The 12,661-nt window shown below is 34.8% G+C and overlaps 3 protein-coding genes across 3 annotated transcripts; 2 read left to right on the top strand and 1 right to left on the bottom strand.

The window, feature by feature from the left end:
• Nucleotides 1-335: 335 nt before the first annotated feature.
• LOC106340954 lies at nt 336-2,419 on the top strand. The gene is made up of 3 exons (XM_013779774.1): nt 336-539; nt 736-818; nt 1,237-2,419. The coding sequence occupies exons 1-3, from the start codon at nt 461-463 to the stop codon at nt 1,270-1,272; spliced, it is 198 nt and encodes a 65-aa protein (XP_013635228.1). The 5' UTR covers nt 336-460; the 3' UTR covers nt 1,273-2,419.
• Nucleotides 2,420-2,538: 119 nt separating this feature from the next.
• On the bottom strand, nt 2,539-3,393 carry LOC106340379. Its single transcript, XM_013779261.1, has 2 exons — nt 2,890-3,393; nt 2,539-2,796 (listed from the first exon to the last, which is right to left on the bottom strand). Exons 1-2 carry the CDS (start codon nt 3,304-3,306, stop codon nt 2,725-2,727), a joined length of 489 nt encoding a protein of 162 aa, XP_013634715.1. The 5' UTR covers nt 3,307-3,393; the 3' UTR covers nt 2,539-2,724.
• A 6,614-nt stretch (nt 3,394-10,007) lies between these two features.
• Nucleotides 10,008-11,772, top strand: LOC106336727 (transcription factor ABA-INDUCIBLE bHLH-TYPE-like). Its single transcript, XM_013775657.1, has one exon. The coding sequence runs from the start codon at nt 10,283-10,285 to the stop codon at nt 11,621-11,623; it is 1,341 nt and encodes a 446-aa protein (XP_013631111.1). The 5' UTR covers nt 10,008-10,282; the 3' UTR covers nt 11,624-11,772.
• Nucleotides 11,773-12,661: the final 889 nt, after the last annotated feature.

Here is a 12,661-nt window from a genome sequence, read left to right as displayed (position 1 = left end):
CAAAGATGAATGAATATTGGGAAGATTGGGACTTAAAACCCGACCCTACCTTGAGAGGATCCTTTTTAAAATCAACAGTGAGAAAATGGATAATTCGGAATCATTTCCGTCATGACACGTGGTTACGAAAACATGTGGTAATCCTCTAGGATTAATATACAGAGGATATAAGCTTCTCCTGCATGTTTATGGACTAAAAATCACTTTCTACTGCTGGGTTAAAAAAAACCGGAAAAGGAAAGGTACAATGTAAAACTTCATTCCATTTAAAGTAACACTATATGGCAAAGATAGAGTGAAAATTGGGAAGATTGAGACCGAAGACCCGTACCGACCTTGAGAGGATCCTTTTTAAAATCAACAGTGAGAAAATGGATAGTCCGGAATCAAAGACTATCTAACCAAATCTCGAAGCATATCATAGAGAGAGAGAGACAAATCGACGACGAGCTTGGAAGAGATGGCGGTGATGGGGAAACTGAGGATGTTTGTCGCGCAGGAGCCGGTTGCCGCCGCCTCTTGCTTGATCGGCGGTGTTGGTAATTCAATCTCTATTTGATTCATTTTGCTCACAGATCGCCTGTTTCTTCCTGTTTTGCCATTATTACATTCATGAATATTAGTAGCAAAAAGACAATGTCTTTACTTGAATACTACACTGACAAGTTTTGTAAGCAGAAGGTTATTACATTCTCTGATGTTCCTCTTCACCTTTCTTTTTTGTTTGTTTGTAAGGACTCGTTCTGCCTGCTGTTTTGAGGCCTATTCTTGATTCACTCGAGGCTTCCAAACAAGTTAAAGCCCCTCCCCTCACCCATGTAAGTATCACAACACGAATTTTATTTTTTCTTTTATCAGTTTTTTTAGATTATGTTTTTTTTTTTTTTTTGATGATTTCATTTGATCCGGGCTTTTAACCAGCTTCTTATAATACTTTCTGTTTGCAATTTTTTCGTGTTTTGAATTTGTATGTTTGGATCATTCCAAGGATTTGCCTCTCCTCACTTTGCTGCATATTCTTATGATTTCGCTTGGTTCATTTATGTCTCTCTTTAAATTTATATGTTTTTACTCATGGACGATCACGTTTTATTGCTTTCTAATTGCAAGGAATGGTCACATGATGGACTTGTTAGCTAGTTAGTTAACCCATTGTTTAGTACTTGATTATGCCTAGCCAAAACTAAATCCTCCAAGTGTTTTTACTTAGATCCAATTGGTTTTTTTTTTTGGCAGGTTATTGCTGGTGTCACAGGGCAGAAACAGAGCTAATCCCATGCAATGATTTTTTTCCCTGTTTTCTTACATTCAGATTCCCTTTTTTTTCTTTTAACTCTTTTCATTTCATTCGAAACCTTTTCGGGACTCTCTCTCTAAAACAAAAAACCTCTCGCATCTCTCCTGCTCAGAAGGCGGAACCCTAGCTCCGGCCCGACTAATCCGGCGCCGGAGGCATCTCTCCTTCCTTTCTCTCTCTTTTTTACTTTGCTTTTTGTCCTCCTACTTAATCATGGCCGATATGCTCATGTGCTCTGGGTCGGAGAATCCTCTTAAAGTTTCTGTTTGAGACTGACGATGGTATGATCTGGCGTGCTTGGAGTCGCGGCGAGGTCAACGAGACGGTGGGAAGGAAGAAAGTCAGCTTTTAGGGTTGCCGGAGAAACCGGATCTGGTTTTCTCCTTTTCAGATTTCCGGCGACTCTGGTCCGACGATGGCGCGTGGCTTCGGGAGACGCCCTCTGCTGCTTGGATCTACGTCCCTAGACGGCGGTGAGACAAGCGGAGGAAGATTCGACGGCGAGTGGACAGAGTATGGTTTCTCAGTGCTGGGAAACACACGAACAATGACTCCCGCCGATTAAAGTGGTCAAGAGGAAGCTATTCTAGCGGTGGTTCGTGGTGGTGGCTCTATACCCTAGCGCCTGAAAGTCTTATCCTTTGGTTTGAGTCCCACTTCTCTGAAAGCCCGATGAGCTATATCGACCCGCGCTTTACGTAGCCGAAACCTGAATTTCATTCGGATCTTGTGTCCGTTTTAAGGCTGAGGGTCACAACGTTCGAAGACCAGAAGGATGAGGAGTTCTCGATTATGCACCTTTTGGTGAAGAGGCTAATGAGTCATGAGCTTTAATGTCGATCATTAGGATCCTTAGCTAGTTCCTAATTATGTTCGGTGAAGTCTGTAATCTTGTTGTGTCAGTAGACGTTGTTGTACCAAGAGGTCGAATTAGGAGGTTGAAGAGGTGGATCATTTCGGGTCGTGGAGTGATCTCACACTCATTGTGGTCCAAGGTACATTGAGACTTCGGTTAGGTAGCGTTGGATCCAATCAAGTGATCGAGGGTGTTACTAGATCGCCTCAATGTATGTGTGGTATAAGTCTCTTGTGGTCAAGTCTTTGTATCCATATATTTGGTGAATGAAAGTTAAAGTTGAGTTAAAAAAAAAAAAAACTCTTTTCATTCACAAATGAAATAAGCCTGACCTCTGTTAAGTACACTCTGTTCATGCTTTTTATCACATGTATTCGGTCTTTAATGACAAATCCAATAGCATTAAACTTTTGTTGCCACATACATATCACAGAGATAACATTTCTACATTATGATGAAATTGGTAGTCTTACATACACTCTTAGTAATAGCTCTTTTACATCAACTTGATCCTCAATAGGTAGATCAGAAGATGAACATTGTTTGTCTTGTAATGCAGTTGAACATATGCTCAAAGACTTTTGCTCCTCATACTCTTGTTCTTCCATGGCATTGCTTGCTTCAACCCTTTGCATAAACTTGTCTGCATTTCCCCCAATCAAACCCAATATGTAAGAGAAGAGACTTTGGAAGACAAGGTCACAAATAAAGAAAGATTAAAAAACGATTGCTTTACCCAAAAGCCATCACCATGGAAGCTCCCTGGTCTGCTGAACTTCATGATCTTCATGTTGTTGATCTCACCTGCTCTCTCCTTATCCGAGGGAAAGACATGACTACCCCTGACAACAACCTCTCCTTTCCCTTTCCTCTTCATGAACCCAAAGAGCCCATGTTTCCTCTCAGGCAAGGGCATTTGAGTAAACTCTCCGGGAAGGAGCAAGCGCGGTGGCAATTCAAGACATTTTGGGTAAGAAAAAGGAAGAAGAGGGTTCTTGGGCTTGCCTGGTTGATCTTCCCAGCAAAATGGAACAGATGCAAGAGTGTGAATCGGAGAGGCAAACACACATGGAGTAGCAGGTGATGATGTGTACAACAATGATCTTGACTTTGCAGCTAACACAAGCGCCAGTTTCGCCTTCTCTTCTCCCATGTTTTTTTGGTTTACTCTGTTTCTTTCTTCGGCTTTAAGCTGCTTGTATCTTTTTAGGTAGTGGAGAGTGAAGAAATAAAAGACAGTGCATTAAATATGTCTCTAATCATTTGTGATCCAACTCTGGATTTTTATTTACTGTTGACTTGATAGACAACCAACCATTCATAAAAGTCGGTACTCTTTTGCTTAGTGGAAATTAACATACCATGTCACCAAAATATTACTTCTTTCGTTTGGTAAAGTTACATATACTATTAAAAAAAATTATTTTAAAAATCTATTTTTTACATTTTTAATATATATTTTATTAATTAATTGTAAACTTCAAAAAATTAATTGCATTTATTGAATTTTTATTGGTCTAAAATTATGAAAAAAATAATCACATAAAAATATGTAAATTTAATGTGTTTTATTAAAAAGAGTAAAAAATCTAAAATATGTTACATTTTGAAACAGAGGGAATGAGTATTTACCAAACTACTATTGTACCATTCATAATAATATAATGTTCATCTTCACCATATGATATTATTTTTAATATTAGTGATTTTCTACGGCATTTTTATTGTTTCTAACAGCATCATTATTTACTACACTGTGAAAATAAACTAATGAATTTAAATTAACTGGCCAAATCGTTTTATTGTCAGTTAATTATATCCATTTACTCAAAACTATGTGTTATACCATGTTTTGAGAAGTAATGAATTTAAATGAATTGGTCAAATCGTTCATGTCGTAACAACATTTAATCATATTCTGTTCATGCAAGACTGATCACATACTGCTTGTGATAGGACTCTGTATTAAAGAAACTTTGTGATTTGAGCTAATTGTATACAATTAATTAAGGGATTATGGAGCTAACTTCATAATTATCTGCCGACAAATGACTTTACTGTGTGATTAACGATGTGAAGATTAATGAAAGCCCAAACTGGACCGCCGACACCGAGCTTATGATCTCCGTCAAGCTTAGTGTGTGTCATCCAGCATGTCTAAAGATCCGAATGATGATTAACAACGATGAACGTGATCTTAGGTGAGGTTTTTCTTTAATAATTAAAAAGTTAAGATTATCAATACTATACTCTATTAATGATAAATAATCAAAAACAAATAAAGGAGAGGTGGCTCTTTCATTACGCGGAACCCAAGATTAAGGGAGCAGGTTATTTGCATTTGTCTTCATATATACAACAATTATTACCAAAACGTATTATAATACTGACAAATATTAATTTGCTAAATTAAATAATGGGCCATCCCAAAGCGAATCTGCCAGGTTCTTTTTATAACAAGCCCATTTAATAGGGCAACACACAATACAAGAGATAAAACAACAACCCCATGAATGAAAATTTCAAAACCAAACAATGAAAATTACGTTGCATGAATAATGCTCTTCTCTGACTCCAAATGATATGAGGGGTATATATATATACACCAAGAGAGAGGAACGACCAGTACGTTTTATGGGCTTATGTTTATTCCTTTAGGCCTTTGACTAATGGGCCGAGCCAAAAAAATTGTCGTTGACTTTTAAACCTCGCGAGCATTGATAATTGTTGGGTTAAGTTAGTAGCAATGTAGCATTGGTACGTCTTTCATGTCGGGCAAGAATTTCTGTCGGTGAGACTTTTAGTTCCCGAGTATGTCGGTGCATTTAATACAAACCATAATAAGTCTAAGATGTCTTAATTGTTTTGAAATTAATAAATCAAATTGTCTTAAGAAAACAAAACCGCAAAATATAAAAAGAAGAAGAAAACGTGTTGTATTATGGCGTGTGAGCGTACGTGAAAACTCGTTTATCTAAATACGAATGAAACGGGGACATTAGTGACACCGGTCCTGGCAGATATCACATTCTAACTTCAAAGTATTGTTGCAAAATATGAGTTTCTTAGTCAACTAAATACTTAATTAAATGACGTTGTATTTTTTTTGTTTCTGGTGCTTGATTTTACTTTTAGCGTTGATTAAAGCTAAAAAAGTAGTATCAACTATTGACACGAATCTTTTCCCTCTCGTATTATTTTTGCAGCAGAATAATAAGGAAAAAAAATTGTTAATTAAACCAAACCCATGGGAGACGTACAGTAAGCTTGGGTTAGCATTTGTCACACGTGGGACGTGCGAGATTAAAAACGGGGAACGTGGCGCATGATGTATTTGACGTACTTTAATATAAAGTTAAAATGTCGATCTCACGGGCCCGTTGAAAGCACACGAAAAACGCGTGACGGATAAAGATTAGTTGCGTGAGCCAATCAATTCTTTTATTCATTAGTTCCTATAGTTTATGACTTTATTCATTAGTTCCTAACTGCATCACTATCATCTATTAAACAAACAACTTAAACGATATTAATCGTTACTGTATTGTTGAAAAATAAGTTTCATTTCAAAAATAGACTAGCTTTGTATATTTTTTCAAAACTTATCGAAAAATAAAACGCGTTTAGCATGAAAGAAAAAGATTTTAACACTAAAATAAGTGAAGCATGACAAATCATTTTGATATAGAAACTTATAAAGCGTGTAAGACATGAGAAGTAATTGTCTGTAATAAAGACTACGGTCACGAGTGTCTCCACATGACCCCATATTTCTCCTCCATTTGCTCTCTGCCATACGTAAGTAAACCCTACCTTTCTTGTTATACTTTGAACTACGTTAAGACCGGCGCAAAAACGCGGAGTGAGATTATTAAATTGATGAAAGATACATAATTTTATGTGAAATATATTTTATTTTGTAACCTATATTACATAATAAGTTGAAATTTTTAAAAATCTACACTTCATTAAAAATAAATTATTGGGATTAACTAAATAGACTATACTTAATCTTGACCCACTCTTACGCAGTTTCCAAATAGACTTGGATAATATTTAGTAGTTAAAAGGCCTCCTAATTGTAAAATACATTATGTATGAGTCACTTACATTTTATGATATTGAGTTATAATACAATCTAAACTCTGTAAATTATAATCGATAAATTAATAACACAATAAATTAAAATAATTTTTTTTAAAAATCTATGTAAAATAATAGTTGGTTCATAATACACAAAGTGTATACATATAAATTATTCAAGCTAATATAGGTTTGTGCTAACCCGTAAATGAATGTTTTGGGTTAATGCTGGTATAACAATTTAAAAAATATTGATGAGTAGGTCCAGAATTGAAAAGTTAATATACTGTCTTAGTAATATGTTTGCCGATATTATAAAACCTTCTAGTAAATAATAACACCAATGGCATATTATGTAATTTGTCTAGTAATTAAAAGATGTTTTTAATTAAGGGTTGAGAAGACTTACGGTTGCGGAGCTGACATATGAACAAACTGTCAATGATATAAATAAAATACCAAAGCAACGTTATTTTTTCAAATTGCTTCTCTAGTAAAAAAATAAAAGAATTAGGTATCAGCAATAACCATAATTATATATTTGATTTAGATTTATTATTTTGTTGTATTGAAAATAAAAGAATAACCATAATTATAGATTTAATATTTTGTTGTATTGAGTCAATTTTATTTGTGTAAAATATTTTTTTATCAAAAAGGTAAGCTAAATTCTACTGAATTAGTAGACCGTAAAATCAATATGTCTATAAGCTTTATTCATGACTATTTAATATTGAATATTTAAAATTGAATTAATGGAACAAACGGTTTTTAAAGTTCAATTGAAATATTCCACATGGATTTGAGAAGTTTCTACTCTAAAATTGAATAAAAATGGGCCATCGAAATAAGAGTGCAAGTAAATTATCCCTGTAAGTTTTGCTTGAAAAGACTTGTGAAATGAAAAGATGATAATAAATAGCCGTATATAGCACACAGAATGATGGGCACAGTTATTAATAGCAAATATTGAATTGACTCAAAAAAAATATTTCAAGGTAGGTAAAAATTGGAAAACATTAACTCGGACACAGTATATTCAAAGTGAATATATTGTGTCCGAGTTAATATATTCAAAGATAAGTTACAAAAAAAAAAAAATAATAAAAAAAAAAATATATATATATATATATTCAAAGTGTGTAAGAGATAAGTTTCTTTCTTTAATCCTTGATATGTGCCTTCTCAATCAAGGCTTCATTACTCCTCCAATTAGTCTTACACGCAAATTTATTGTAGAATATAAACTTACCTTATTTCCCTAACAAAAAATCCCGACGTAATGCAAAACATTAATTGGATGCATCTTTCTTATATACATGATAATTACATATATGCATCCCTACAAAAAGTACACTTTATATGAATATATGTTGAATACGAATATACTTTAAATACAAATATATAGAAAATTTAGAATAAAAAATAAATTTGACGGTCTATATATACACGAACAAACCCAAGTTTACAGTATGATAGATTCAAAATGATATGTTAATGTTTGTACTTGACAATTAAATTTTAGTAAACCTAAAAAGAACTTGGAACATATATTGTCATTTTCTCAAAAAAAAACAAAACATATATTGTCATTAATTTACGATGTTTGTGAGTGATCATCTTATGTCTAACAATCATTTGGAAATGATCTTCAACATGTTTCATAGTTGTATATTTGTCTACGTAGTTCGTGAATCAATACCTTAAATAGGGATTGTTTGTGATAATCGTTAACATTGATACTACCAATTGCCCATAGTCTTAAGTTAGGTCAAGAAAATAAATGTTTGTCAAGTTATTATAAGCATAGACTGTGTGTAAAGTTTTTTTTTATGGAAAAGGTATATAATCGGTCAACATGTACTTAGGTAAACCGCAGCAGTGAATATTTTTGGTGGAGACCCCCCCCATTCTCAAATACTGAAGCAGTGAATAAAGATTATACAATACACCGCGTTTTATATTACGTTTAAATGAAACATAAAGGTATTCATGTTATGTGGTCGGGATTTTCATTTTCTGCCAGTGGCATGGTTTTGTAAATTGTCTAGTAATTAAAGAGTCTTTCTAAAGCATGTTTGAGAGTGAATGTAAGCATGACACCTCAGCAGGTTTGTATGTAATTAACTTACAAAACCAAGGTTACTATTTCAAATTGTTTCTCTACTAATAAGAAAGAGATTTTTTACAAACAAATGAAAATACATATAGCTTCGTTTTAAAACTTCTGTTTACTTCGTTAGCGTTAGAAACGCGTTGTGATCCTCATAGAGGGCATGTACAAAATAATCTGGTGCATGTCATGTGGCTTCGTTATCCCCTCTAAAATTGTAGAATTACGATCTCAAACGACATTTTCGTTAGCTATCATATGGGCTGGCCTAATCTACTAGGCCGTACAAAGCATACAAAGCTATGTCTATAAATCATTACACTATTGATATGTTATATGTATTTTGAATTATTATCATTAAACACCCTTCTTCTTTTTTTTCACATCATCATAACAAATCATTCCTATACAAAAGCGTAGCGATAGTGATCTCATTATAAAAACTTAGACCCGATATAAACTCAAGCAATAATACTTTAGAACATGTTATACTAACAAAGTATTAATTAATATACATGTTTTGATTTGAAATTAAGTCGAGCAAACAATTAAAAGTTACAACACACACATGAGGAGGAAAAAAAGTAGGTTAAACTCATCACATGTGCTCTCACGGAACGAGACTCCTTTTGTTGAACGTTACTATTGTGCATGAGATTCACGCAAATCCTATGCGACACATAAATTTCTCTCTTAATTTTCAGAATAAAGGAAAACGTAATAGTCCACACCGAATTAAAAGATTTTTTTATGATAGTAATAACTAATAAGTGCTAATAACAAAGAGTCCAATTAAATGGACCCACGTTTATAACGATGTCTGAAATAACCAACACCCCACGAGACCCCTACAATCCAGTCGAATTTTCTTTTGTTTTCTTATGCATGTGATTTATTTTTATTGGCTTAGAAAAAAATATTATAAACAATTAATTCAGTACAATTTGGTACAGAACATATTAAAAATCTATCGGCCATGTGATCTATACTTTATCTAATGTGATTTATACTTTATCTAATGTGATTTATACTTATGAAGTTCATTTGTGTGTATATATTAAGTTTAAAATTCTGATGCCAACTTGTAAACAATGCCTTATGCCATAGTTAATGAAACTTAATGTTAAGAAAAAAACATACACACTTGTGGGTATAAAACTCTATTATATGCTCCATTCGTTTGATAAGTAGTATCTTTTATGATTTTTTTCTACATATTAAAAAATAAATTTTTTTCTATTTTACTTATATTTTATTTTTGTTTAATTAGTAAATTAAATATAAAGATAAAAACTAGAATTTTTCTATAATACATTGGAAATATAAAACGACATTTATAATTAACAAAATCTAAATAATAAAACGATATTAATAGAAAACGGGAAAAGTAATATTTTAATACAAATATCAAAGTTTTCGGAGACAAATTCAAACAGAACCAAGATTAAGAGGGTAATTTGATCACAAAAGAAGATAAAGCTACATTTATTTTAAAGTAAAATATTAATTTGCAAAAAAAAAAAAGAATAGAGATTATGGTTTCATATTTTTTAGTTCACACATTAATCGGGATTCTAAACCTTGGAGTAAACTCAACCATGGTTTCATCGTGACCAAACTCTAGTACATGCATAAGTAACCATGGTTCGGTTTAAAAAAAAAAAAGGAGCATTCATACGAACTTTACCCCACACTCCTCTCCTCTCAAACTCAAACTGTATCTTCTTCAGAACCTCTTTGTTTCTTTTCATACCTTTTCCGGTTTCAAAACCAATTCAATTCTTCATTTCTGCTTTAAAAATCGAAACTTTAACCACTTCCTCTCGTCAAAGCTCTCGTTTTTACATGGTTCCAAGCATCACTGAGACAATCATTGAGTCCTGTAGAAGAAAGGTTTGTCTTTTTGGATTAGGTAGCGTAATCTTGAGATAAGATGAATGATTTAGGATGGGACGAGGAAGAGACATCGATGGCTAATGCAGTTTTAGGAAACTCAGCTTCCGATTTTCTCAAAACAATCTCATCTTCCAATCAGAGTCTCTTTCTATTAATGGAAACCGACGATACTCTCAACAAGAAGCTATCTAGTTTAGTAGAGTGGCCAAACTCTGAGAATTTCAGCTGGAACTACGCCATCTTATGGCAGCAGACCGTGTCTAGATCCGGACACCGAGTCCTAGGCTGGGGAGACGGGTGCTGCCGCGAGCCTAAGGAAGAGGAATCCAGCGTTTGTAACCGCCGCAGCAGCACCCTAGAGGAAGAAGAGATGAGGAAGAGAGTGCTGCAGAAGCTTCAGAGAGTGTTTGGAGAATCTGATGAAGACAACTACGCTTTGAGCTTGGAGAGAGTTACGGCTACAGAGACTTTCTTCTTGGCTTCGATGTATTTCTTCTTTAATCACGGCGAAGGTGGGCCTGGGAGGTGCTTTGCTTCGGGGAGACACGTGTGGTGGGTTGACTCGGGTGATGATTATTGTTTCAGGTCTTTTATGGCGAGGTCTGCTGGGATTAGGACGGTTGTTATGGTGAATACTGAAGGTGGCGTTGTTGAGCTTGGTTCCGTTTGGTCTTTGCCTGAGAATCTTGAGTTGGTTAAGTCTGTTCAGGGTTTGTTCACGAGGAGAGCTGAGCCGCCTTTGGTAGTTCACAAGCTTTTCGGACAGGAACTGAATGTGGTTGGATCATCTACAAATAATCAGTTGAGAATGTCAGATTCTTGTAATGAGAATAGACTAGCAGTAGGAGGAGGAGGAGGAGGAGGAGGAGGAGGAGCTTGTGCTGTGGAGGAGAAGAGACCGAAAAAGCGAGGGAGGAAGCCTGCGAACGGGAGAGAAGAGCCGTTAAACCACGTGGAAGCTGAGAGGCAGAGACGGGAGAAGCTTAACCAGAGATTCTACGCTTTGCGAGCTGTTGTGCCAAACATTTCTAAGATGGACAAAGCTTCTCTTCTGGAAGACGCTATCTCTTACATCAGAGAGCTTCAAGAGAGAGTGAAGATCATTGAAGCTGTGGGAGTAAGAACAGTAGAAAGTCAAGAAGTTGTTGAGATTCAAGCTAGGGAAGAAGAGGTTGTTGTAAGAGTAATCTCACCGTTGGAGACACATCCAGCTTCAAGAATCATGCAAGCAATGAGAAACTCGGAGGTTAGTGTGATGGAGTCTAAGCTCTCATCTGCTGAAGAGACAGTGTTTCACACTTTTGTGGTAAAGTCTAGTAACGGGTCGGATCCGTTGACGAGAGAGAAGCTTATAGCAGCCATTAGTACCATCTCATAGTTCACAGGTTTCTGGTGATTTGTAGCCTTCACATTCAAGTGAAAGCTTCTTCTCTTTGTTCAGTGTAGGCAAACTTGACAATAGATATAGATAAATCTTTTTTGTTTGTTTTCTTTCTTAGAGTGAAAGGAATCCAGTTTCTGTTTTTATTTGCTAACATTATGTTATACATACATTTGTCAAGTCATTAACTCGCATTTTCATATGAAATATATATTTTTCCTTCTTTGAATTGTATGTGAGTGGTAATATATCTTTTTGTTTTGTCTATGTACTGGCATTGGTTTGTCCAAGATTTTTGCCATTTCATAATTCCTCACCTTGTAATGGAGATGAATTGCGTGTATTACATATAATGAATTAGAAAATCTAAATCAAATGGTCATTCAAACCTCTTATTATCTAACTCGTTAACAAAAACCAGTCTTATAACCCTATACTGATCAATATCTCAGTCACTCTCACAAACAATCTAAACTGGTCTCTTGCATGTTCTATGTTATGTCATAAAAGTTGGTTGCATTCCCACCATTTCATTTGTTCTGTTTGCTACTATTACATCATCTCATTCCTAATTTGGGCTTCTAGTAGTTCTGAAAAGCCCATAGTTAAGTAGAATTCTAAGTGTGTGGTGCAGTCTGAGTCAGGAGTATTACGACTCTCTGCTAAGCTTTGAATGTAACAAAAGAGGAGTTTCCCAGCTCCTCTCTTTGTAATTTCAACAATGCCACCAAGTGTCGTAATGGAAGAATGGGGTCTACAATCAAAGAATTGCCTTAAAAACCCATATATTATTAATAAAAGGCCCAAATCTAAAGCCCAAGGCCCATACGAATAACATTTCAATTAATCAACCGCTTCAGTGAACTAAATTCCCATATAAAACTCTCCCAAAACCGGAACAACTGATCATTATCTTAAAACGGTGTATTAACGTGGACCGTCGTCACCTCTGACAAAAAAAAAAAAAGAACCAAACTCTCCTTAAACGCGTCACCCAAACAAATCAAACACCGACACGTGTCATTCCTCCTATCT

Source organism: Brassica oleracea, chromosome C4, assembly GCF_000695525.1.
Source record: "Brassica oleracea var. oleracea cultivar TO1000 chromosome C4, BOL, whole genome shotgun sequence".
NCBI lineage: Eukaryota > Viridiplantae > Streptophyta > Magnoliopsida > Brassicales > Brassicaceae > Brassica > Brassica oleracea.
Note: the sequence above shows the minus strand (reverse complement) of the source record. Positions and strands in the feature narration are given on the sequence as shown.

Coding starts and splice junctions, on each gene's coding strand:
- LOC106340954 (XM_013779774.1), top strand. CDS start 461: ATGGCGGTGATGGGGAAACTGAGGATGTTTGTCGCGCAGGAGCCGGTT. Junction 540..735: donor TTGCTTGATCGGCGGTGTTG/GTAATTCAATCT, acceptor TTTGTTTGTAAG/GACTCGTTCTGCCTGCTGTT. Junction 819..1,236: donor AAGCCCCTCCCCTCACCCAT/GTAAGTATCACA, acceptor TTTTTTTGGCAG/GTTATTGCTGGTGTCACAGG.
- LOC106336727 (XM_013775657.1), top strand. CDS start 10,283: ATGAATGATTTAGGATGGGACGAGGAAGAGACATCGATGGCTAATGCA.
- LOC106340379 (XM_013779261.1), bottom strand. CDS start 3,306: ATGGGAGAAGAGAAGGCGAAACTGGCGCTTGTGTTAGCTGCAAAGTCA. Junction 2,797..2,889: donor TCCATGGTGATGGCTTTTGG/GTAAAGCAATCG, acceptor GGGGAAATGCAG/ACAAGTTTATGCAAAGGGTT.